Source organism: Juglans regia, chromosome 1 (assembly GCF_001411555.2).
Source record: "Juglans regia cultivar Chandler chromosome 1, Walnut 2.0, whole genome shotgun sequence".
NCBI lineage: Eukaryota > Viridiplantae > Streptophyta > Magnoliopsida > Fagales > Juglandaceae > Juglans > Juglans regia.
In genome coordinates this window covers 43,932,238-43,959,485 of record NC_049901.1, presented here as the reverse complement: position 1 = coordinate 43,959,485, position 27,248 = coordinate 43,932,238, and the positions used below count along the sequence as shown (strand labels likewise).

Here is a 27,248-nt window from a genome sequence, read left to right as displayed (position 1 = left end):
CGTTGTGAAAATCAGCATAAAAGTTATGAAAACCAATCTCATTCAATACAATCGCCGAAGCCCAAAGTAACAATATATGAAAGAAAAAGTCCCTAAACCCTCACATCGAACTTTCCCTATTATCAAAACAGCAACCATTCCGTTCATTCCAAGTACACTGCATTAAGCATGGAGGCACCATCTTCCAAACAGCTGCGATTAGATGATTGCCCTGAATTTCTCACCAACATGACAGTAAGTCGACCACCCTCCTAGGCATGACCTAGGCAATACCAAGCCTAGTAAAGATTTCATCCCATAAAGCCTCAATCACCTCACAGAGAAGCAGAAGATGATCAGCTATTTCTCTATTTTTTTTTTACACATAAAGCACCAATCCATTATAAAAAGACCATGCTCTCTCTGCTAATCAATAAGTCAAAATTTTCCCATGAGAGCCAACCAGCCAAAGAAAGCAACCTTAAGCGTAATATTACTCCTCCAAATGCTCTTCCAAGGAAAAACAACAGAAGAATGGGGCGACATAACCTTATAAAAGGATCTGACCGAGAAGTTCTTGCTCCCGAATGAATCCAAAGCAACCTGTCCTCCCCCTTCGGCTTTTAAGTTCAGCGCATATAATGCACTGTAAAATTCTGTGATATTTCTCACCTCTCAATCCTGGACAGCTCTAATAAACCTCACAGACCATTGAAGAGAACCAGCGGAAATGTCCATGTTATCAGCCACTGAGACAAAGGACACCTCCTGATTTATAGTTTGAAGAAAAAATATTTCAAACTCGGTCTTCTTATTCTGCTAACAAAATTTATGAATGGAATATTGATGGATTATCTTAACAAGAAGTCCTCAATACCATGAGTAAAAATGTCTATGGTTGCAAATGATAGCTGACTTCTCAACTTTTATTTTTGAGCTGGATTTGGTTGATCTACCTTTGGCTGGAGGAGACTTCACTTGGTCTAACCTGCAATCTCACCAACTGCACAAACCTGCAATCTCATCCCAAAAAAGCCTTCTATTACTGTCGATGTTAGGCCCATATACTCCAGCAAAGCCCCCACCCAAAACCATCATCCACATTCGTGAAAGAACAAGCCACCAAAAATTCACCAACGTACTCCTCCACCAAATTAACTACTCTCTTAACCCACATCACTATAATACCTCCCGAGGCTCCCTAGGAAGCAAGAGAGACCCATCCCGTGTAAGAGCAACCCCACAAACTTCTTATTATATTCCTATCAACAATCTTCAACTTAGTCTCCTGCAAACAAATTACATCAATCTTCCATTTCCGGATTAGATTCTTACCCGGAGGCGCTTGCTTGAATCATTCCGTCCTCAAACATTCCATGAAAGAATCTTAGGCTACATAAGACACCAATATTCGCCCTATCATTGTGCCTCCCCCTACTGGCACTTCCTTCCCTTGCATCATAATTGATAGAACAAGAAAGTACTTAGGAGAGGTTTGGATAGTGAGTTGAGATGAAAGTTGAAAATTAAAAATTGAATAAAATATTGTTAGAATATTATTTTTTAATATTATTATGTTTTGGGATTTAAAAAAATTAAATTGTTTATTATATTTTGTGTAAAAATTTGAAAAAATTGTAATGATTAGATGAGATAAGATGAGTTAGAGGACTTTTGTATCCAAACCAGGCCTTAATCTCCCTTTCTTTTTTAGAAGTGGATCTAGCTAAAAGTGGTTGTCCTGCTTCAATAGCAATAAGGAGAGCTTTAAACTGATTCTCGAAACCTTCACAAGAAATCCCTACACAATTGCGAATTTCATCTACCTTTTGAAGTACCAAGTTTGAGTGTAAACCAGCTCATAGAGGCATTGGAGGCAAAGAACAGAGAGGGCTAGGCTCGTCCCCAGAATCCTCCAGTTCATTTAAAGAAGCACTGACCCCGAACTCCTTACAAACCAACTACAGTTCAGACCCATCTAATGACACATCATCTGAGAGCCTTTCATCATTTGAAAGAGCCCCATCTTCTTCTTCCAAAGTACACAAGACCCTGAAAGGAACCTCATATGCAACTGAAAGTGACCCGACAGCTGTAGTGGCAACATAAGATGACTGAGGGCAGTCAGAAGGCTATGAGTGACCATCATTGCCTTGAGGACAGACAGAAGCTCCGATCTGAGCCAACCCAACTGAGACCAACACCTCTTTGCAGTTGTTTACTCCTGTGAAGGTCGGAATCTGCTCCTCGTTGAGAACCGAAAGGTCGCCGGCAATCGACGACCCATTATGTGCTACCAGTGAGCTGTCGGCGGCCTGAGGACAAGCAGAAGCTTCAATCCAAGCCAACCCATTTGGAGCCATTGAGATCTCATCACAGCTTTGCACCCCTATCGGGACCAAGAGTTGTGCCATATTTGGAACTGGAGTGTTGTCGGCGGCCGGCAACCCTTTCTATTGCGACAACGAGGTGCCTGGAGCAACCACCGGCGAGCGTGAAGTCCTCAAGCCCGAGATAGGCGAAACAGCCCTCTCCTCAAACTGAGACATCGTTTGTTTTCGCAGATAAGATAAGATGAATTGAGATTAAAGTTAGAAGTTGAATAAAATATTGTTAGAATATATTTTTTTAATATTATTTTTGTTTTGAGATTTGAAAAAATTGAATTGTTTATTTTATTTTGTACGAGAATTTAGGAAAGTTGTAATGATTAGATTAGATGAGATGAGATGAGTTATGAGGAGTTGTGAAAACAAACGAGGCCTAAACGTCCTGAGATAGACAAATTGGCCCCCCAATATTTGGGCTCAACCCACCAGATTTCGGCCCTTTCAACTGATTGCTACTAGGGGCCGGCCCATCAACACGACTTGGGTTTACTTTGACCCGCCACTCAGAATGGATAGGGCTAAGAGTTGACCCCCCAGTATTCAGGCCCAACCCACCAGGCTTTGTTCCTTTCAACTTATTATTACTTATCCGGCCCATCAACGCAGCTTGTGTTTCCTTTAGGCTTCTCCAAAGACCCAAGCAACACATGACCCAAACCCATAACCAGGCCCAAACGCAAATAAACTTAATCTTCAGATCTCTAACCTCCTCCATGACTCCAGGCAGCTGAGCTTTGACAACCCACAGTACACCTTCCACTTCTCCCACCTTCGAGCGCCCATCAAAGTGCTCCCCACCACCCATGTCAGACTACACAAAATGACAATTGTTCACTAGCGGCCATTGTCACCTTCTAACAACTTACCCTTTAACGCTTACCCGTATCCTGGTTCTTGCCTACCTCCAAAGCAGAACCGCTCTCTGCCAGATAACGCATTGGTGACCTCAAAACCGAAGCATACAAGGCACCACTGGGAGGGAAGGAACTCCCTCTACCGATCTCCCCTTCTTGCCTGGTTAGAGAGTGTTGAGGGTGGTGTTCCTGCACTCTGTTTGCATACTCAAAAACAGGAGGGGCTTTGAAGCCAACTACCATCCAAATGTAATAAACAAATCCTACCCATCCATTGCCATTCGAACCTTCAGGGATCACCAGAAAACCCCTCCTCCTGCCATTCCCATATTCTGCCAGTTGCATGAAGCAGCCCCTAGAATTAACTTGGCATTGAATGGTGAGAACTTCGTTACCCTTCCTCTATTTCCTAGTTGGGTGCTCTCTCTTGTATGCCCCTTGTGTACTTGGCTTGCACCCCACAGTAGTTTCAATAAAATTGAATTTTTTTAATAAGTAGTTTCAATAAAATTGGCTTGTCAAAAATATAATTTCTGAGTTCCAAAAATACAAAATGATGTTACTATTTTCCACTGTTTTTTCAAAATAATGCTGATATTTGGTTTAATCATCAATTTAAGACCATAAAAGATGAGACATATATTATTTCCTTGGCATCGTAGTGATTGAAGTATCTCTTGGCATCGTAAGGATTTGTTATAATCCATACCGTTCTCTAGCAATTAAAATCACTTATAAACTGAAATAACGGAATTTCTAAAAAAATAGGATTGCATTTTTTAATAAGCAAAAATCTTATTAACAGAAGACAAGGCAAAGCTCAAGTACACTAGATGTATACAAGACAAATACCGAGTTTAAGAGAAGGAAGAAATAGTAACAAGAAGATTGTGAAAGTTAGGCCCTAAAGGAATTTCTAAAATAAGATGGACTGTAACAACTCCTTTAATAATTAAGAAAGATTCAATATATCATAGCATTCAATAGTGATTGGGGAAAAAACCAAGGAGGATCACATTATTTTCAATTTCAAAGGGTGTTTCAACACACATACCAAGAATCCAACAGCCTGTCTTATGTGCTTAAGTTCATCCCATGATGAGCCTGCATACTGCAATTCAAGGAAATCAATCAAGTCATGAAACTAATGAAAATTATGTATGCATATCACAAACAAAGTGTTCAATAGATAAGATATAAGTACACAGAGACATGTAGCCAACATGAAACACATCATTATTAAATCAAGGAGATGGAAAAGAAAAAGTTTACCTGTTCTTTTGCTTGGCAGCACCATTGCTCCAAGTCAGCCAACCCAGCTTTAACATATTCCCCGTTGCTGAATGTACAACACTCACGACGCAGAAGAAGGCTGCAAAAACAATTTTGTGACAGATAATCAAGAAATTTTTTTAGCAAGGCAAAAGGTATAGCCCAGGTACGCAAGATGTATACATGAGTAATATCTAACTAGAATAATATAATTACCTACCTATTAAAGAGTTGTACGTTTATATATGAGAAAGTTTGAGTGAAGATCTTCTGGACAAGAATTGGAGGCACCTGAAAACAATTATAATCATTTCTTTGCATTAAAAAGAAGAAAAATAGAGTTTGACATTACTCAAATTTTGTGAAAAACATAGTTGTTAAAAAACATAATGAATTTCCATACAGAATTTTCTTTCAGTGTATTAAGGATAGTGTTGAGGCTTTCAATGATGCTCTGCCAGTGAGTTGTTGGAGAATCTTTCCCAAAGGACCGCCCGGATCTTAGTACTCCCTTGGATGTTCTTGGTGCCTATACCCACGTTACAGATAAGAAATGGAACACGGTAAGAAACCCTAAAGCCAATACTTTTATGAGGTAATTAATCAACTTTATGCAGGGAAAAGGCATCATGGCCAACAAAAGTTTAGCCACCCCCATGTTGGCTGCATATCCACAGGGCTAAGTTAAATAGAGTTAATATGAAGCTCAAAGTACCTGAATACATAAAGCAAGTAAAGATGATAACTCCTTCTTCAAGTTGTCTCGAATAATTCCGTATATTTTCTCCACATAGGCTGTGAGCTGCTGCTTGAAAAGCAAAGCTGGGTATTTAGCCTCTACCTGACGTACTACATCGAGTCCAGCAACAGGAAGATTGGCAGAAGAAGGGGACGAGCGAAACCCCTGGAATTGAATTTCCACATCATATTACATTGAGGAACAAAAGGAGTCATAAGTACATATCATTTTCGTCAACCAAAACGAAAAACTGAAACAGAATGAATGCTAGAATATAGTACCATGGTCATCCTCCCAAAGAGGGATGTCGGAGCAGGAGGTTTTCGATGTGGAGTTGCACTACTCACACCAGCACCCTTCAGGCTTCTCTGGAGCAAGAACAATAAAGTAGAGGTATTTGATAACCAATACGCCATATGATTATTGTCGTCTTGATCCTGGAATTAAAAAGATTTATCATATTTTTTGTAAGTAAAAGAAAAGAAAAAAGATCTATGATATTAAAAAAGTAATTTCTGAAAAAGGACACCAAAGACAGTAATGAATAATTAAATAATCAATGGACAATCGTCAAATCCCAGCTGTTTGGAGGATGGTGCCTCTATGTTTAATGTGGTGTACTTGGAATGAGAGGATAGTCGCTGTTTTGATAATAGGGAACGCTCATCAGGAGGGTTTAGGGACTTTTTCTTTCATACATTGTTACTTTGGGCTTCAGCTATTGTATTGAATGGGACTAGTTTTAATGACTTTTATGCTGTTTTTCAAAGCGCTTAGCTTGTAATAGGTTCATCTCCTGTATACTTCCAATGTACTTGGGCCTTGCCTAATTATGTGGATTAATAAACTCTTCTTACTTATCAAAAAAATAATAATAACAATCAATGGAAGTCAAAACAGAAAACATATATATGCATATATGTCTAAAGTAACATGTATATATATGCATATATACCAGGGGTGAGAGAGAGAGAGCAATTCGCAGCACATGAATCTATTAAATTAATTATCAACAACAAAAATAGAAAAGTTTGAAACAACATGCATCGACTGATTCCCTGAACTTGGGCCATATTAAATAAGCCCACAAGTTATTATTTATTGAAACTTAGTTAGGCCCATAGGCCGATATTTTATTTTTTCAAAAATCACTTAGGTGTAGTTGATGAGTTTGGAGAATATCAATGGGCCAATACTTATAGAAGCCCAAATTAGATTAGTCGGGTAATTTTGGAAAGACCCCGGACCCATAAGTTTTTATGGTAAATTATAAGAGTTTCATTGGGCTCAATGATTGGACAAAAAAGCCCAATAAATAATGCACAAAGCAAGTGGGACTAAATAATTAGAATTTGGCCCAAGAATTTTTCTAAAGGCCCGAAGATATTATTGGACGATGGATTTATTTTGGACATGAGGATTATGGCCCAGTTTAGTTATGAAGTCCAAGCCCATGAGCGTATCCAATTTCAAGCACGCTAGGATTGCAATTTTAGCGTACCATTCACGTTTAAATTCCTTGAGCCAACTGCCTTCTACATATTTAAACCCATGCCCGTAATTTCCTTCCTCATCAAATCTAGGGTTTTTCAATTTCACAGCAGCCCCACGTCGCACGCATTTTCCCCACGGCAGACCGTTGTAATTGCATTGCACTTGCTCCCCAACCCATGAAGACCCATGCCGCTGCACAGTGAGACCATCGCAAACTGATAGACATTGAAGCTGTTGTGCACCACGGGTGAAGACCAACGCCCCACTCAACCACTGTGATCCTCCCTCCTACGCTCAATCTCTCCGAGTGTCACCCCACGTTGCCGGCTAGAAAGCCAAACTGAGAGGGAACCTATGATACCAAATATTATAAGGATAAAGGTAGGTGGTGAATGAGATTCGACATTGCTTGGGAAGGAAAAGTTCTTGCTCTTTATAAGGTTCCAATGGGACTTTAATTGTATCATTGACTAGTCATTTTGGAGTATAGGCCATATGGTTTGGGTCTTCCATTACAAATGGTATCAGAGCCTACTACAACCAGAAATGTGGGACTTGAGCCTTGCCACCTACAACGGACAGGCTTGACGAGGACGTCGGGAATTTAACGGAAGGGAGGGGGGGGATTGTAATACCCTATATGATAAGGATAAGGGTAGGTGGTGAATGGGATCCCACATTGTTTGAAAATGAAAAGTTCTTGCTCTTTATAAGATTCCAATGCGGTTCCAATTGTATCATTGACTAGTTCTTTTAGAGTATAGACCATGTGGTTTGGGTCTTCTATTAGGGCATTACAAATGCTATCAAAGTCTATCCGAACCAGAAATGTGGGACTTGAGCCGTGCCACCTACAACGAACAGGCCTAAAGAGGACGTCGGGAATTTAAGGGAGGGAGATTGTGATATCCCATACGATAAAGATAAGGGTAGGTGGTGAATGGAATCCAACATTGTTTGAGAAGGAAAAGTTCTTACTCTTTATAAGGTTCCAATGGGGCTCCAATTGTATCATTGACTAGTCCTTTTGGAGTATAAGCCATGTGGTTTGGGCCTTCCATTAGGGAGTTACAAATGGTATCAGAGTCTATCCCAACCAGAAATAGGGGACTTGCGCCGTGCCACCTAAGATGGACAAACTCGACAAGGACATCGGAAATTTAAGAGAGGAGATTGTAATGTTAAGAATATAATACAAATAATAAAAATCTACCTATTCCCATCAGCTTAAACTTTTGGGACAAGTGGTGATTCACATGGTATCAGAGCAGATGTCCTGAGTTTGAACCCTAACTCTACACTCTACCCATTTAATTAAATATTCCACGTGTTGGGCCTATTCATTGAGAAAAATATATTGTCCCACACATGAGGGAGAGTGTTAAGAATATAATACAAATAATAAAAATCTACATATTCCCATCAGCTTAAGCTTTTGGGACAAGTGATTTCACATGTAATACCCCATCTCACATTGTTTGGAAAGAAAAAGTTATTGCTCTTTTTAAGGTTCTAATGGGACTCCAATTGTATCATTGACTAGTCATTTTGGAGTATAAGTCATGTATTTTGGGCCTTCCATTAGGGCGTTACAAATGGTATCAGAGTCTATCTCAAACAGAAATGTGGGACTCGAGCCGTGCCACTTACAACAAACAGGCCCGACGAGGACGTCGGGAATTTTAGGGAAGGGAGATTGTGATATCCCATATGATAAGGATAAAAGTAGATAGTGAATAGGATCCTACATTGCTTGGGAAGGAAAAGTTATTGTTCTTTATAAGGTTCCAATGGGGCTCCAATTGTATCATTGACTAGTCCTTTTGGAGTATAGGTTATGTGGTTTGGACCTTCCATTGGGGCGTTACAGAACCACCTTGCTCCTCCACAACACTGCCATAAGCCAACCACCGAGAGCCATTCCACACCAAAATTCCTCCACGCCAATCACGGAAGTTTCCCCTTAAGTTGTTAGCCATGTAGCAAGAACCACCAAGCATTGCCCAACCCATGGGCAATCCGTGAATCTCAGCTGTTGCCAACCACCATCGCGCAACAACCCCACACGACAAGCCCCCCTGCACAACCTCAGCCGCAACAGAAAATCACAGCGTACCCAACTGTCATGAAACCAACCATGTGACAGCGCCACTGCCCAACCAACGCGAAACCAGCAGCCACCTGTGTAGAGAACCAAAGTCATCTATGTTTTTGCTCCTCAAAACAGAGCACCTACTTCTCCATCGTGAGCCACTGCAAACTACCATCACCGAGATCCAAACACGTCTGAAACCCCACAGAAACCATTGCCAAAACCCTCCCGTCACCCCAGACCATCGCACTCCTCGTTCTCTCTCTCTCTCTCTCCTCGTTCTCTCTCTCTCTCTCTCTCTCTCTCTCTCTGCCGTGAGTAATGGTTTCCTCTCTCTCCCTCTCCCTCTTCCAATGCCCTGCCGCCACCTGCCAGCCGCTCGTTACTTCGCTCACGGTGAGTCCATCACATGTCTCACCGTCATCCCATTTTATGAGGAACTTTTTGAGATGAAATCACACTTATACCCCTTTAGTTACGAGCTAAGGTGTTTTGAACTTGTATTTTAGGATGGACATGGTTTTACGGTGCGCCTCAGTTGGATTGGGATAAAACTATTATTATAGTTATGATGATATTATTGTGATAAGACTAAGAAAATTAGATGATTGGGTGGCAGAGAATATTTTTAGAGTTTAATGGATTAATATGTGAAATTATGTGAAAATCATAGTATTTGGGGAGTGATGATGTTTTTTTTGGGGTTATGATTTTAAGTAAATAAAGTCTAGGTTATTTAGGCATTTTGGGTTTTAATTAGAAAGTGTGCGCTTAATTAAATAGCTAGTACAATTGGAAATTTACTCAGATTATGTGATTATTTTATAGGTGACGATTGATAACTCTTTGACATTGTTGTAAGGAAATTCAGAGAAGTTAAAAGTCCAGGTAAGCGGGATTCCTATACTAGACTTTACATAAAAGAAAAGAAAAGAAATTGACTGAGGTTGATTTGTGAAAATATGCATGTGATGTTTTGAAAAGAAATGTGAAAACAACCTCAGTTATGTGTTCTGCATTACTCATGAAATTTGTATAAAAAAAAAAAGAGTACTTTCTGTCATAACTGGTGCAGACATGAACTATTTTTTGTATTATGTTTCTGAACTGTGCAAAAAGAGCGAATATGAAAATGTGTGCATGATTATATGAAGATGCTCTGAATCTGTTTTGATTATAAAGATTATATGATTCTGTTTAGTACTCTGTTTTGATAAGATGCAGCATCTAAAAACTTTTGACATGACATTCTGATTCTGTATATGGTTCTTTTTTTACTCTACTCTGACCTTACCACGGTTGTAAAACTGTGGCCTCTATTTGGGTTGGTACCAACTTTTCTGTTTCCAATGCACCCACTTTGGAAGCAAAGTGGTTTTCTGCGTGGTCTTTCATACGTGCACACTCAGGATTCCGAGAATGAATAAGGAAAATATTTCACATTTTGTTTCTACTTAATTGGCCGCCGGGGTTTGCACAACCCTACCAAGGGGGTTAAATATAAAATTCTATTCTAATGTGATGTTTCAGTTATGCTATGCCAAGAGAATTTTGAATAAGAATATTTCTGAACTTTCGCTCTGATATTTTTTATAACATGTTCTGATTCTGCATTATGAAAATAAAAATGTTTTGTTCTGTATTCTGAACTCTATAAATGCTAATATTTACATACTAGTATATATTTTCTACTTACTGAGTTGTTGATAACTCACCCCATATCTCCACAATATTTTTTAGATAATTTTGATAGTTCAGCTGGAAATCAAGAGTAGGAAGCATGAGTAAGATTTGATAATTGTAGAGGAATAAGTGCCAAAGGGTACAAGTAATTATTGGAGAGTCTTATTCAGTAGGTTTATTATTTTCTGATGATTTGGGTAATTTGAGACGTGGATATTTTTTAGGCCTTATGGAGATTTTACTTTATTATGTTGAGGTCTATACTTGATGTCCCTATGGAGGAACATATATATTTGGTTTGAACAAGTAAATTTATCTTTGATGGAGTTTTTGGAGTATATATAATTGTGACATCAGATATAATTTTAAGTGACAAGAAATAACTCTCCGACCCATTGGGAACCGGGGCGTTACACAACATCCCTTGATGTGGCATCAAATTATTGGTAAACAAGTGAAGCATAACAAATAGTTTTCCAATCATTTAATGTCACATCATAGGATGATGAATAAAAGATGATGAATAGCATTACTCAGAGATATCATCAACTAAACAATACAACAAAAAATCATCCATAGGTGAGGAAGTAATCCCAGCCCAAAGAAGATTGAAATAGCATGGTTATAGTTTTTTTGCATTGATTGGCATTGGTTGTCCAAGACAAACTGGCAACTAATCACAGGAGTGCACAGATTTTCGGCAATGAGTTTTTCGTAAGTACACCTCGGATAATTTAAGGGGAAATTCCTCTAGTCTAATGGCCCCAAGAGTGTGAATTCAAAGTTTCAAACCTAGGACGTCCGGTTTATACGGCTTACCCTAGGACCGCTACGCCACATCTTGGATATGAGGTGAAGTAGTAAACCCATATCCTATATATGAGGTGAAGGAAGCATAAAGTCAACTAAAATTATAAAATTGTTCAGGGTTGCCAACTCATACAATGATACAAACACTAACAACATATAGAAATCAGCAAGGACTATATCTATTTCATTCATATATATAATATCTATCTTTTACTGATCAGAAAAAAAAAAAAAAAAAAAAGGAAATCAGAAACCAATAATTCAGATCCTGCAATCCAAAAGAATATATTACATTGTGTACTTCTAGCACAATATAACCTTAAACCTTTAGGCAAAAAAGTAAATAATTTTATTATTGGGATTGAGGGGATGCTTGGGGTCTCTGCTTTCACAAGAGTGTGGCTTCTAGCATTTTTTTTCTTTCTCCAATGATAGTCGACTCTCAGATGCACTATTTTTTTTTTAAGGTTCGCATAAGTAATTTGGATGCTTCAATTGCATGGAACAATCACATAAAAAACATCTATAAACATGGTAATCAGGTTACCTCAATGGCAGAACCAATCATCTGGATGAGACGATCAAACACACTTGTCCTTTCAGCTTCAAAAGATTTCCAGTGGAGAAGACATTTGTAGATGGTAAATGCTGCAACAGGTTTCCCATGACTGAACCCAATGTTTTTCATAACACAGCTGATAAGAGCATCAACATTCTCCTGCAGCAAAAGCAAATCTCAAAATATCAAAATTAGCCAACCTACACTCTGAAAAATAAAAACAAACATAACAATTAAAGCATAGAATGATGATGATTCATGTAAGCACAGACATGTTGACGTTCAACAAGGGATCTCCTGAACTTGCTATCAGATTCTGTACCGAGCTTCTTAACAGGTGTTGCACTCTGGAGTTCCTGCAAAAACAAACTCTTTTCAATGACCAGGAAAGAGAAAATAGAGTATGATAAGGGAGATCCATTCTTTTCTTGATCAGTAAATAAGAATTTTATAGATGATAATAAGCATAGCTTAAGGGAGATCCATATAACTGTAATAATAATAAAAAGAAAGAAAAAGAAATTACATTGACTTTGTTCTCTTCAATCACATGATGACCATTTTCCAATCTCTGCAAGTAACAAAAGAAAATGTATTCAACATCAGCTACTAGAGAGAGAGAGAGAGAGAGGATGAGATCTATTAAATAGTTTATCTTCACCTCAGTTGGTGGAGTTGGTGGACGCTCCAATTTTGTCTTTACAGGTGTTAGCAAGCCTTGCTGCCTAAGAATTTGATTTTCAGACTCAATGTCAGAAAATTTTTCTTCAAGCCTGCAAATGACAGACAACAGTCATGATGAAGAAAGTGAAATTTAGACATGATTGTTGTTGTTGTTGTTGTTGCGGGGGTGGGTTTACGGCTTGAATGTGTAATATAAATATATTTCCAATCAATGTCCGAAATTATAAAAGACGATAGACCACAACAACCACCTCTGCATAGCAGTCTTTAGCTTAATTATTTTTGATTCTGCCTCCAAAGCTTGTTTCAACCTCTCTTCACTGATTTGGTTTGTCTCTTCAAATTTTTTCTCCGTTTCATCAATTTTCTTTTCCAGTGAACAAACCATGGCCTGCAAAAATATATCAAGAAAGAAGTAAAGCAGCAAGAAGAAATGCACAGAAACATTCTCCCAAAGATCACATGCTTTGGATGCCTTTATCAAATAAATGAAGGCCCATTTTTTCAGCAAAATGCAGATGCTACATTTTCAGACACCTTACCTTGAGCTTTTCATTTTCACTGGAAAGCTTCTCCAGCATTACGTGGTCAACAACTGAAACCTCCTGTATAACAGGGACTTTCTCTGCTGCCCTTTTTGCAACCTCACATTCCTTCTCAAGCATTGCTTTAGTTTCCTTAAACTGAAGTTGCATAGCTTGCAAAGCAGACTGCAGTTTTGCATTTTCTTGTGTTTTTGCTTCTTCGATGTCAGCCTACAAATATTGCACATTTGAGACAAAAAACAAGAAATAAGAAATAAAATAAAGTTCACACAGAACCATGTTCAATTAACACCCTCCCATTTATCTTTCCTACATGCAAAAAAATACAGCCAATCATCCAATCCAACTTTTTTCTTTCTTTGATAAGTAAAGCCCAAAGACTTGTAAAATGTATCAGACACTTCAAAGAAAAAAATTTGCCAGGTTTATGGAGACAAAGCAATTAAGGATGCGAGGTTGAAAGTTTATTATGAGCCCGATGCAACTGCAAAAGCCAAAATTATGTAATTATTAAGAGACAGCTCTACAACATACAAACCCAAGTTCATGAACTAATCTGAAGTGACAGCCTTTAAAGGTTCTTCTTATAGAACTTTTTTTTTATCAGTAAATAAGAGTTCTATTAAAATAGGCGAAGCCAAGTACACGGGACATAGGTTCTTATAGAAATTGGCACAAAAATGTTTCAAAATTGCAAAAGTGAAACAAGATAAAGAGAGTTCATCATCATAAAAACCATTCTTTTCTTTTCTTTTCTTTTTCTTTTTTTTCCCATTTTGGGATGCACTGCAGCACTAGGTTATCCGAGCAACATTTGCTCTCCATCTTCATCTTTAAATTCTTTCAACCTAAGAAGCACATATTTAAGAAATATACTATCCTTATACATCCCCAAGATTTCTGAGTCAATTTAGGCCCGGTTTGGTTTGCCAAATGAGATGAAACTACCTCATCTGGTCTATACGGATGAGATAATTTTGTCTATCCAAACGGTTAATTTCACATCTCTATTTCATCTCTAAGTTTTCAAACTCATCTCATTATTTTCTGACATAAACAGTAAAAAAAATCCTTTGTGATTAAAATAGATAATCAATAAGTCATTATTAGAATAATATATTTTCACAAAGAAATTGATAATTTTGTGAGTATGGAATACAAGTGCATTTTTGGGTTTTATTAGAAAATTCGAAATTAATAAATTATTTAAAACAAATCTACAACATAATTCATATACTTATTTATTACAATAATCTCAGAATTATTATAATTTATAATTAGAATAAAAAATGACGAATTTCTTATAAATAGATAAAAAAATAGATAAAAATATCTTTTAAAAAAAAGAAATTATAAATTTCAGCCAACAACTTCCCAATATATTTTGGGATTTAAATTTATTTATGATAGATTTTTTAATTACTCATAAATATTATTTTTTATTAATATATTCATAACTATTACTCAATCATTGGTGAGACCCACCCCTTTATCAAAAAGTGCTTCTATACCCACATGGGGGATCCCGCCCGGTGCGTTTCCTTTTTTTTCTTTTTCTTTTTCTTTTTCTTTTTCTTTTTCTTTTTTTTCATGCATTTTATTTTATCATTTTTAAATTTTTTTTAAAAAAAATTTACAACATTAATAAAAAATACTTACTTAATCATTAAGTTGAAAAAAAAAAAAAAGACAGTCGGGATCCCAGTTGGGAATACCCAGTTGTGGTTTTAGTAGTTTCCTTTATCAAATCCCAAAAAGTCAAAACTATCTCATCTTATCTCACTATCAAAACATACACTTTTTTACAAACTATCTCATTTCATCTTAACTCAAAAAATCTCACTACTATTTAAAATATCTTATCTCATATCATCTGAACTGTGTATCCAAACCGGCTTACTATTTGGTTTTTCAAATGTTTAAGAGAAAAAAATTTATTAAGTAAAAGCATTTAGATCCCCTTATCTCTTTTTATAGCCTTTGACTGCCACCATTTTAAAATAGCATTGATAGTCCTTACTCTTGGTTCAACCCATTGTGTCCCAGCCATATGCCAGCAATGTCTCAACCATATTGTCAAAGTATCATGCTGTGTCCCAAAGTATCTGACTTCAAATTTTAAATTTGTATTGATAATATTCAGCCATGTTGGAGGTGTATCTGTGTCCAACATATGTCATACACAGATAAACCTTTTTGAAGTATTTGCATTTCCAGCTTTCAACCAGAGGTAAAAACGTTTACTACATTTTTTCACCAGCAAACTATAAGCAGTTAGGTAGGAGTTGAAGACTCTCAGACTATGGAGTATTGTTTATGGTAGAGGGACATATGGTGTTCTAGATCTAAGGCCGATTCTTACATAGGTGGCAGCGTCAAAAGCCATCAGTGGAAGCTAAGCCAGATGATTAAAACGATATTCATCTAGTTTCATCTTTATGCAAGCTATTCAACAGTGCCTTGCTTTCACACATACTTGGTTTCACCCATATCCCAGCAAAGTTTCTGATACCAATAGAAACCTTGTTCCCAAATACAAATATAGAAATCTCCTAATTTTTTTAAATACATAATAAAAAGATATAACTCTTTCTCAATTTGATTTAGTCAATGAGATCGTAGTGGTCCACGCTTTACCTAAACTATGTATTTCCATAAAAAACAATTAAATTGAGAAAAAAAGCTGGACTTTTAAAACCAAAGCAACAACTATAGAAAATAGACAAGGCTCATAAAAAATTCATGGGCTCTGACCTCATGTCCAGACAAACTTCGAGTAAATTCAAACCCACAACAATACTCACCCTCATGCGCTTCTCCAGCTGTAATCTCCACGTCAGTTCTTCAACTTGCTTTTCTAATTTGTTTTTGGCAGCTTGGAGGGCACCGGTTTCCCTTGCAGCCTGAACATAATGAAAAGAAAAGATTAGAATCCCTTGATATCACGTACCAAAGTAAATATATGCAACTAAACAGCTTAAGGCAAACCGCTTTATCGAGATGATGATGATAAAAGTAGCAATAATAATAAGAATAAGCATCACAATCTTAAATATATTACTGATTTTGCAAGTATGAATCATAATATGAGATCTCATACACCATCTACATTCATCAATCAGTACAGAGTATCACTATCTACCCCCTTTAAATTTCCAACATCCTCATCGGGCAATTCCATCATAGGTGGTACGGCTGAAGTCCCACACTTTGGTTGGGATATGCTCTTGTACCATTTGAAATGCCCCAAGGGAGACCCAAGCCATCTAGGCCTATACTCCAAAAGGACTGGTCAATATTACAATAAAAGCCCCATTGGAATCATTATAAAGAGCAACGACTTCTCCCAAGCAATATGGGATCCCATACTCCGCCTACATTCATTAGTCAGTACGAGATATCACAATTGCTCATTGAAATTGAGGTTGACTGGGATGCAGGAAAAGGTGAACTTTCAAAGTACTTTTGATGTAGGTTAATACAGGGTGACAGTGCAAACTGTGAGTGATTGGTCTAGCCTTTTTAACCAGTAAACACCAAATCTTGCAGTAGTCCCTAATAAATCCAAATATAATTTTTTTTTTTATAATAATAAATCCAAATATAATGAAGCAGGTCCTTTCAGTTATCCCATTCCTTACGGTAGTAAATTAGAGGATTGAAGAAAATATACTTTAATCAGTGACAACAAAACTTGCACTAAACATTACCATAACATTACTGATGAAATAAAAAGAAAAGAAAATAAAGAAAGAGGTACTCACCATCTTAAGCGTCCGTAGTTCTTTTCGCGCACTTCTTGCTCTCCATGCACATTGTGTTGTAATTGCAGCTTTCTTCATCTGCATATAATGTAGCCGTGCCAAGTATTTACGACACTGGCTCTGCAATGCAGAAACAAACAAGTTTGTGAGAAGGAAATTGTATGTGAAATCGAAACAATTTCAGTCAAAGAGCCAGAGAGCAAGAGTGATGTTTAAAATCAAAAGTATGATCTTGATATTAAAAAAAACTGATTCCAACATTGTAAGAATAAAACAATATAAAAATAAAATAAAAATGTGTAATATCCTTTTAAACCAACAGCGCATTTCATTAAAAGGTTCAATTACCTGAACAATAATTGCTGCTCTAGTCTGCCTCCTGAAGCGTAGCTCAATACGAGCAGCCATCCCACGCATTCCTGTCTGAACAGAAACAGCAGAGGTATGCAATTCCTTGTAAGCTTTCCTAGCAAGATACATCCGCAAGTCTCTCTGGATCATCAGACAAGAAGCTTCCCTCCGCTTCCCCTCATAAACTTTACGAGAAAGTTGTCCTTCAAAAAGTACAGATGAAGAAAAAAGTAAATACAAGTCTCGTTGTCTCAGCAGATAGGACTACAATATATAACCTAAAAGGTGAGGATGCTCAAAGACATCCAGAACAAAATTTAATACCTCTGCATGCAGATTGAATTTGTAGTACAGACTGACGGAGCAAGACAAAACTTCTACGAGCTAAATATGAACGGATTTTCCTTTGAATAATGCTAGCTGATCTTCCTAAGACCTCACTCCTATGGGAATCAAGTTCTGCCATCTGACCAGCCCTAAGAAAGACCTTTGTTTTACCTATCTGCAACAACAAACAGTATAATAATATCACATAAACAAATCCAGAAAAGGAATTTTTTTTTTTTTTTATAAGTAAGAAACTTTATTTATCAAATGAAACTAGGTGAAGCCCATGTACACAGGAAGTATACAAAAGAGACACCTAATTACATTCTAGAAAGCTGAAAAGAAAACAAAAACTCGTGAACATTCCCTCCCTTGAGTACAATAGCAGAAAACCACTGAACCAAAGAAGACACAAAAAAATTCCAGATTTCCTCCACAGCATGCTCGTTGTTGTTAAAGCACCTCTCATTCCTTTCCATCCATAAACACCACATTAAGCACAAAGGAATCATCCTCCACACCGCTGCCAGTTGAGAACTATTATGATGCCTATTCCAACATGCTAGAAGATCCACCACACTCTTTGGCATAACCCAACTCAACTCAGCTCTACCAAGAATGCCAACCCATAACTCCCTAGCCACCTCACATATAAAAGTAAATGATCAATCAATTACCATTTTTCTTACACATGAAACACCCATTACAATCATACGACGTTTCCTTAAATTATCAACCGTCAAAATCTTCCCAAGAGCAGCTGTCCAAGTAAAAAAAAAACTTTAGATGGCACAGAAACCCTCCAAATGCTCTTCCATGGAAACAAGATATGTTGTTGAACTGTCAACACCTTAAAATATGATTTAACAGAAAACTTTGCTCCCCGTATGTTTCCACAGCATTTGATCTCTCCCATTTCCTCCTATTTTCAGAGTACAAAAAGCTGAAAAAACCTGCAATCTCATCAATTTCCCAATCCTGAGCATTTCTAGTGAAAATCACATTCCAATGCACAGTCCCATTAGCACGACACACCACCTCTGAGACAGCAGCCTGCTGATTTCCAACCAATCTGAAGGCAACCAGAAAAACAGTATAAAGAGCTCTCTCACCACACCATTCATCAAGCCAAAACCGGATTCTTGCTCTCTCTCCAACCTCAAACTTAAGATGTTTTTCAAAAATGTTCCACCCCTTTCTAATAAATTCGATAGGCACACACCATAAGACCCCCTACCCTCCTTAGAACACCATCCCCCCAAATCACTTCCATACTTCCGATCAATAACCTCTCTCCACAACGAATCCCCTTCCAAATGATACCTCCACAGCCACTTTCCTAATAATGCTTTATTAAAAATATTCAAATTTCTCAGCCCCCAAACTTCCATACACAATCGGACAGCTCACTCTTTGCCAACTCACAAGATGAAATTTATTCTCCTCCCCCATGCCACCCCACAAAAATGCTCTAAACAATTTTTCAATCCGGTTTGCCACACCCACCAGTAATGGGAATAACGAAAGATAATATGTAGGAAGATTGGAAATGGTACTTTTGATAAGGGTTAATATCCCCCCTTTTGATAGATATAGCCGCTTCCAACCCGACAATCTTTTCTCGACCTTCTCTACAACACCATCCCAAATATTATTTGCTTTGAAAGATGCCCCCAATGGAAGTCCAAGATATTTCATTGGAAGGGAAGCAACTTTGCAGCACAACAAATCCGCTAGAAAGTTAATATTCTCAACATCCCCCACCGGAACCAATTCCGACGTTCCCAAGTTCACCTTGAGGCCCGATACAACTTCAAAACACAATAGTACATCCCTTAAAGCTTGAATCTGTCCACTGTCAGCTTCAAAAGGAATTTATTGCACTTGCAAAATTCATGAAGAGCAAAAACAAATAACCAATAACCACCCAAAACCCCCCCCTTCCAAAAGAGAACTCTGTAGAACCAAAAAGGAAAAAAGGCATTCGACTATTTTTTCCATAAACCAGTCCTATAAATAAGCAAAGGGACGAAACCCATGTCGATAGGAAGTATAAAAGAGAACACATCCTACTAAATAGAAGCAGGAAAAAAACAGGAGTCCATAAATCTACAAAACTAGCAAATAGAAAGCTGTTGTGGGCAGCCCACCAACTACGAAGAGAGTTGAACTAATAGCTTTTAACACTAACACTGTCCTCTCATCATCTTTGAAGATCTAGCATTGTGCTCCTGTCATACACCACATTAAGCGCAGAAGAACCATCCTCCAAACATCAATATTACTGTGACTTCCCAAAGGATTTTCCAACAAGCCAACAACACCACCCTAATGTGGTTAATGAATAATCTTTTCTTCTTGTGGTTTCCCTACTTTATAGGAGTGCGTGTAAAAAGGAGATTTCACAATTGATATATTAGAAAGATGCAGAGAGATAATGATTGTTTGAAAATTATTCAAGACCTTGAAAGCCACATCTATCACAAGGCTTCTTGGTCGGAAATCGTTCACTATTCATTGTTGAGTATGCTGACAAACAGAGCATGGGTTATTCAAGTCAGTTTTTCATTGAAAGCCATGGGTACTTGGCCTTAGCAAAGTATGGTGGAAATGGTCGTAGAGGGTTCATTATCATTCCGGAGAGAAAAGGTGGACAGGGGCTGATACAGCTCACACTCAAGCTCCGAAGAGTCTAGGATTTTACCCAGACCTGGTTCGATGATGGGTCTAGGAGGGAGCCTTCATGGAAAGATTCAAGGAGAGGGTTTGATGGTCGATAAGGTTGGAAAATCGCTTATGAAAAGACAGCTCTTTTGGTGGTGCTCAGTAAACATTCATAATTTCATATGCAGAAGCCCGCAATAAAAAAATGATGGTTTTGCCATTGAGAAAGGGAGATAGGAAGATGCAGCCCATAGGTTATGGAAAGGCCCAAGATAACTGTAAGTCTGTTACCCCTGATTGAAGAATTGAAGTAGGAATCAAATAATCAGCAGTTTTCTTTTCTAGGATGAAAAATCTCCAATGTCTGGCATTCCTCAGGCTCACAAGATAAAACAAAAATAGGAGACAGCATTAAGTAATACTATAGTTGACTATCCAAGATAACTCCAGTTCCTGTTGGTTTTCTTCTTCCCGGCAACCCTCTGAGATTTCCAACCCATAGATTGCATTGACCTTTTGTTCTTCACATAATTTTATATCGATCACCTTAGTTTCCTCTCACATGGATCCATATAAAAGGAAGACATGAAATTCAAAAATTTACTGTTGGAAACTTCAAGAAAAGCCAAGAAGCTTTTTAAGGTGGTTAACCACGAACTCCCATTATCAAATCTTAAGTTAGAAGGCTTCTTTACAGGTGCTCCAATAGCTTGTCATCATTCCTCAAGCAAACCAGGAAAGACTTCAGTATTATACATTCGCAGCATTGTTGCGACACCAAAAATGTGTAAATTGCATGGACTATAATGATGTCAATGCATCCCTTCTCCATGACTTATGTTATTACCAAACTAACACGTGAGTAAGAGAAACATGAGCATCATAGAATTGCATTCTTCTTTGGAGAAGTTCAATCACCCATCAAATAATTACCTGATAACCGTTAAGTCCCACCTTCTCTAAAAGCCTCTTGCAAGCAGCGATCTCGTCGGAACTGACAATATGTTATTATAAGCAAAAAGTCAAGACCTTTGATGATTAGGTAAAACATAAAATAGCAAAGAAGACAACCAAATTACCTCCCATCCAAAACTTCAGGTGCAAGGAGGCCAAATCTGTCTACGAATTCAGCAAAAGGTTTTCTAGTAGGATATCCGGCACAACTTATCCTGATTGCCTCCATGACACCCTAAAATGAGACGGAATATGTATAATATTAAATAAATGCAATCAATTTAATTGCAACACAAACAATACAGACAAGCCAACACATAAGACATAAAAAATCGTACCCCACAACGCAGTTGTTGTAGAACATTCATATTCTCAAAGATCGCTGGCTTAAGAAGATTATTGGGTTTTACACAACGAATGTAGTGTGGCTCAGTAGAACTGAGAGTTTCAAGCAACGCTTGCAATTGTTGCTGCATAAAGTATAGAAAAGGACTTCACAACCCACAAGACAGAAAAGAAAAAAGCTGATTGCTTGCCATAAAAGGATGAAGAAACTATCAGACCTTAAAACGCGAACCTATTGAAGAGAACTTTGATGATTTAGACGAGTCCTCAGCTGAAGGTGGAAATAAACCTGCCACAAAGGAGCATTTGGAAGCACCCAAGAGTGCCTGATGTTCAGCAACAACGTAGTCTTTGTTCTTGTCCAGGAACAATTCTGTTTGATAAGTTACCTGAAAATCATATCAAGTTTTCAGTGCATGTATCTTAGAAATATATATAGCTGTTGCTTCTTAGGACTAAATTTTATGATCAGTACATCACTACAAAGAACGGTAAAAATAGAGCATACTTACATCACCAGCATAGTGGCAAATTGTGAAGTCACTGCGTGCTAATTTTGGCTTAGCAAAGCGTTTATGATTTTTGAATGTTTGGTACAGCTTTTGGGCAAATGTTTCATGTGTTGATCTTGGAAACATACTACAGAAAACACAACTCAGCTATCTCAAAACCAAACAGGAAACAAATTAAAAGTTTCATCATGTGATATAGAATGCAAAAACAATCCACTGCATAGTACTGTACTTACCAGGCCTCGTCCAGAAGAGAAATAATGCCACCCGGTTTCTGAAAATTCATTAACGAACATATAAAATATCAAAAAGACAAGCCACACAATGATTTTATTAAGCCATCAATAAAATTAGAAAGGAAATTCAATACAATTATAGTAATAAAAACAACAGAAAAACAATAGCAGTATCAATGAAAACAATGAAAGAAAAATTAACAAAACAAGATAAGAAGAAAGCTGATACAAGTTATCTTGAAGTTCAATCTTTAAAGAATATATTGGTGGAAACCAAGTATATATCAAAGACAGTGAACATCTCTTTCATATTAGTTCAGACTCTTCAATAACAAACTCCATTTTTGTTAGGTTTTGAACCGAGCAAACAATAATTTATTACATCAATTTCCAAAATAAGGACGGTTTCATGGCTTATATAAGAACAGTTTATCCAAGACTATGGTTGGAAAAAGTATTCCAGGAGCCTTCATCGAACATCTATCTCTGTTCACCCCTTTACTCTTGTTCAGCGCCACTCAATCCTCCTTCCAGCAGTATTCCATGACCCCTCATTCCCCTGACTGGAATAAACAGTGCGCAGGATGGGGTATTTTCATTATTTCCATCCTTCCATCAAATAGGCTCCAGCACTGGTAGGCAAGGGCAAAGTCATCATGGATGTTGACTGGGCCAAGGAACGACCATCAGTTGGGGCCCAAGAGCTTTTAAGTCACTTTGATATAAACATCAGGATGTATGGGAGGAAATACCATTACTTCAATAAAATAAAATTAAAAAAAAAAAAAGCACAAGTGCATGGAGAGGAGAATAAAGGGGGACAGTTAGAACTCATAGCATTCTGCATTTCGCACACTGCTAAACTACTTGAAACAGCCTCAACCCAACTTCTAGGGATTCACTACATGAGTTCATTATTTCATCTCGGTGAAACAGCCTCAACCCAATTTCGCACACTACATTCAGCTCGGTGATACCACGAAGAGAAGGGAGCTTTATGGAGGGTGATCATAGAGTTGAAATATGGTGGATGTGGAGAGGATGGTGCTAGAATGAGGTGAGCGGATCACATGGGGTGGGGCTTTGGAAACAAATAAGAGGCTGGACTAATCTTCATCGATACACATGTTTTGCAGTTGGGGATGATTTGAAAATTAAAATCTGGAATGACCTATGGTATGGAGATCAAATCCTCAAAGAAGCCTACCCAACACTATACAGCACGTCGACATCGCCCGAAGAAAGGAGGCTTCCATAGCAGAGCTCATGGATCTCTCTAGTGGCTCTCCTCAGTGGAATATCACTTTCCTTAGAGCTGCCCAAGATTGGGAAATTGACACATTTACAGATTTCTTCACCCTTGTGTATACTTAGTCTTCCATATGTTCTTCCATGGGAATGTTCTTGTAGAATGTGTCATGAGGGACTTGTATTATGACTGTACAGAAGTAAGTTTTGCGTAACCAAACACTGATGTTGGGCATCTTTATTTCATCTCAACCTTCTCTGACGTTTTCAACTAAGAAAAGAATACCTGACATAAGAACAGTAAAAAAAAGTCTAAACAGTGAAAAGCCACTGTCTTCACTGAGCCCATCGTCCTCCTCTGGCATTCTTTTGTTTTTTTTTCTTCCTTCTCATTTTGAATCCACACCAAATGCCATTTTCGAACCCAGCCAAACCCATTTTGAATAATATTCTAATTTATAATTAGAAACACAAATTTTGAATTTCCTATATCTTAGAAAAATAAATAGGTCATAATTAGACTAATATATTTTACAAGAGAATTTTGTTTTGGGATATATAGCATAATTTCGTCCATTTTGAGATTTAAATAGAATTTTTATACATTATTTTAATATTACTCATCAATATTACTTTTTTATTAATATATTCATTATTATATAATCAATAATTATTAAATCATATCCAATCATTGGTGGGACCCACCACTTTATCAAATTCCAAAAAGTCAAAATTATCTCATCTCATCTTACTATCCAAACATACATTTTTTTACAAACTATCTCATCTCATCTTAACTCATCTCATCTCATCACTACCCAAAACATCTCATCTCATCTTAACTGTGTAACCAAACGAGGCCTAAGACCCCCCTAAAAGCTTCTTTTTTTGTATGGACAACTTCACTAGAGAAGATTCTTACCTTAGATAATCTAAGAAAACGCCGATTGATGGTATTAGATTGGTGCTATATGTGTAAGAAAAGTGGGGAGTCTCTGGATCACCTATTATTGCATTGTGATGTAGCCATGAGCTTATGGAATGATATTTTTGCTAGAGTGGACTTGTTTGGGTAATGCCAAGAATGGTTGTTGACTTTTTGGCCAGCTGGCAAGTCATTCGAGGTAATTCTCAAATCGCAGCGATGTGGAAGATGATACCGATTTGCCTATGGTTGTGCATATGGATGGAGAGGAATGGTCGGAGTTCTGAGGATCGTGAACGGACAATGGACGAGATTAGAACTTTTTTTCTTCATACATCATTCCATTGGTTGATTGTAATAGACTTTAATGGAATGAACGTACATGATTCTTGTATCTTTAGACGGTCATGCATAGGTGTGGTTCTTGTATATGTCCCCGTGTATTTGGCTTCACCTAGATTTAATAAAATTCCTATTTACTAATCAAAAAAATTCGGCTCAATTAAAGTCACATATTTGCTGTACTCTTGTTTGACTAAGTTTTAAGCTGGCTATTTACCTTGCCAATTGCTCTTTCTTCAACGGATAAGCTGTCTAGAAGACAGAACACTTGGCATTGACAGACTTAGGACGAGATGAAGAGCATTAATTACCACCTTAAGTAAGACCAAAGACCAACATTCAAAAACAAGGGCGAAGCACTGGTTTTGGGGCGTGCTTCACCCACTTTATGGAGGAACCGGCATAGATGCAATATTTAATCAGCATGGATTCACATTGGTAGAAACCAACAAGTAAAGGAAGTCCTTTTTTCTTTTTCATAAAGTAATAATTAACTGAAAAGTGAAAATGGAGAACAGCCCTAGAACATGGAGAGTATACAAAGAGAAAGACCAACATGTAAAGAGTTAAAATTAGCGAAACAAATACAAAAAGAAACTAGCAAAACACTATGCATGGTAGAAGCACAAACCTTTTCAATAAGATCTAAAATATCTTGGTTATCAACAAATTCAATGTAACTCCAATCAATTTCTTCTTTTGTATATTCTTCTTGCTCCATTTTGAAAACGTGCTGCCAATAAGATATTTGTGCATTAAAAACATATGCAATTACACATTGACTGAAGAAATGCTAAAACAATAAAGAAAATACAGATGTTCTTTACAGACAAACCTGATTGAAATGTTGCTGAAGTTTCTCATTTGTGAGATTGATACAAAACTGCTCAAAACTGCAAATACATCCAAAAACAAAAGCTAAATTTAGCTGAAAAGGCCACAACAAGCATCTAAAGCAACACTCACAATTCAGTGTCTCGACAATGTGGCTAATCGTTTTGAGGTATCCACAAACATGTCACACCACATTAGCAGTGGTGCGACAGACCTACATGACGTTTGCTCTAATACCAGTTATAGCAACCCTAAGATTTGTTAGTCATATTTGTTCAATAATCCAAAAGAACTGGAGACCAAATTGAATGGATATGTGGAGTCTGAATGGATCAAATTCAATCAGGTCTGATCGTAGTTGATATTGAAGATACTCAGTCTAACCTTTACTTTCAGAACCTGAAGACATTAATGGATGCTGACATACTCTCTTTTACACCAGGAGTGAGCAAAAAAAATTCTCCCATCGAGTTCAATTGGAGAACTAATCTTTCAATTATGAAAATATAAGGCATACCGGCTAAGCACCTGTTAGTCTTGAAACTCTCAAATCCATAGATATCCAGCACCCCAATTAAGAACTTTGACTCAGGGTCTTGACCAATTGAACTATTAATCTTATCCACAAGCCTGCAAAACAAAGGGTTTGTTGTTCAATTATAGTTCAAATTTGATCAAATAACTGGTAATATTAAGGAAGACGCACACTGAATAGTCTTCAAAATATACTCCTTGGTGAGTAAAGCTTACCAGTCAAACAACCTCGCATAGACAATTTTAGCCAAAGCATCTCGACTAACAGCTGCAGATTCTGGATCCAGACATTTCGTGATGGTTTCATCACGGGTTACAATTACACGTTTGCAAAGAGAATCTTCTAGCGCCTTTGCATCACACCTGTACAAAATGTGTGAATTAATAGACTGCTCTCTCTTATTATAAAATATAAAGTACAAAGTTATCAACCAATGCATCTTCTGAAGTGTGAAAGTTTGCCAATGAAATTGCTTAGTTACATGAAAAGCTCAGCAGCAGTATTTAGATGGAACCAAGATTTGTCATCTTTGGGTGTGGATGAGTCTATTTCCTTCCCTTTTGCAAATTCAATGTTCCCAAGATGCAGAATTGCAGCCACAACTCGAAATATTGCATCCTGCAAAGGGGTAATAAACAAAGAGAAACAAGATTTCTCAAGTAGCAGTTATACTTGAAGGACGTTACCGTCCAACTGAACAAATTTCCTATGCAATACCTGCTCATCAGCATTTATTCCAACAACCTCCATTGCTCTCCTTGTTGCTATATATTCCTTCGAATCATCAACCCCATCCAACTCATAGCAATCTGATTGATTTAGATAATGAAATGTTCTAGGGTTTCCCAACTTGTACCTCTGAACATCCTGTGAAATGTATATGAGAAGAGATGTGAGAGATGTTTATAAGCTAGAAAAGTGCAGTTGGTGCTTTAGACAAGTAACAAGGAAAAGCTGAATGCATTCTTGCTTCTGCTTTGTGGATTTGTGGTTGCTTGGATATCTTGAACTATAGAACTTCTAAAATTGTTGAAATTGGGATAAAACACCTATTCACCCTCCTCTAGGTGTATTTTTCTTTCTATCCTAGATTTAAACAATTTTTGTGGC

At 37.4% G+C, this 27,248-nt stretch overlaps 1 protein-coding gene across 1 annotated transcript in view; it reads right to left on the bottom strand.

Moving 5' to 3' along the window:
• Positions 1–27,248, bottom strand: part of LOC109012667 (myosin-6) — a 37,726-nt gene that overhangs the window by 3,760 nt on the left and 6,718 nt on the right. The window contains exons 8-35 of the mRNA XM_018994421.2: positions 26,856–27,005; positions 26,620–26,756; positions 26,354–26,500; positions 26,132–26,233; positions 25,605–25,662; positions 25,401–25,502; positions 22,255–22,292; positions 22,019–22,145; positions 21,725–21,895; positions 21,500–21,631; positions 21,287–21,396; positions 21,141–21,201; positions 17,541–17,718; positions 17,214–17,419; positions 16,866–16,985; positions 15,906–16,004; positions 13,099–13,311; positions 12,808–12,947; positions 12,534–12,645; positions 12,399–12,443; positions 12,145–12,228; positions 11,861–12,031; positions 5,516–5,671; positions 5,211–5,399; positions 4,899–5,024; positions 4,716–4,786; positions 4,496–4,595; positions 4,278–4,334 (exon numbers count right to left, since the gene is read on the bottom strand). Of these exons, the coding sequence (XP_018849966.1) occupies positions 4,278–4,334; positions 4,496–4,595; positions 4,716–4,786; positions 4,899–5,024; positions 5,211–5,399; positions 5,516–5,671; positions 11,861–12,031; positions 12,145–12,228; positions 12,399–12,443; positions 12,534–12,645; positions 12,808–12,947; positions 13,099–13,311; positions 15,906–16,004; positions 16,866–16,985; positions 17,214–17,419; positions 17,541–17,718; positions 21,141–21,201; positions 21,287–21,396; positions 21,500–21,631; positions 21,725–21,895; positions 22,019–22,145; positions 22,255–22,292; positions 25,401–25,502; positions 25,605–25,662; positions 26,132–26,233; positions 26,354–26,500; positions 26,620–26,756; positions 26,856–27,005 (3,402 nt within the window). The remainder of the gene's footprint in view (positions 1–4,277; positions 4,335–4,495; positions 4,596–4,715; positions 4,787–4,898; positions 5,025–5,210; positions 5,400–5,515; positions 5,672–11,860; positions 12,032–12,144; positions 12,229–12,398; positions 12,444–12,533; positions 12,646–12,807; positions 12,948–13,098; positions 13,312–15,905; positions 16,005–16,865; positions 16,986–17,213; positions 17,420–17,540; positions 17,719–21,140; positions 21,202–21,286; positions 21,397–21,499; positions 21,632–21,724; positions 21,896–22,018; positions 22,146–22,254; positions 22,293–25,400; positions 25,503–25,604; positions 25,663–26,131; positions 26,234–26,353; positions 26,501–26,619; positions 26,757–26,855; positions 27,006–27,248) is intronic.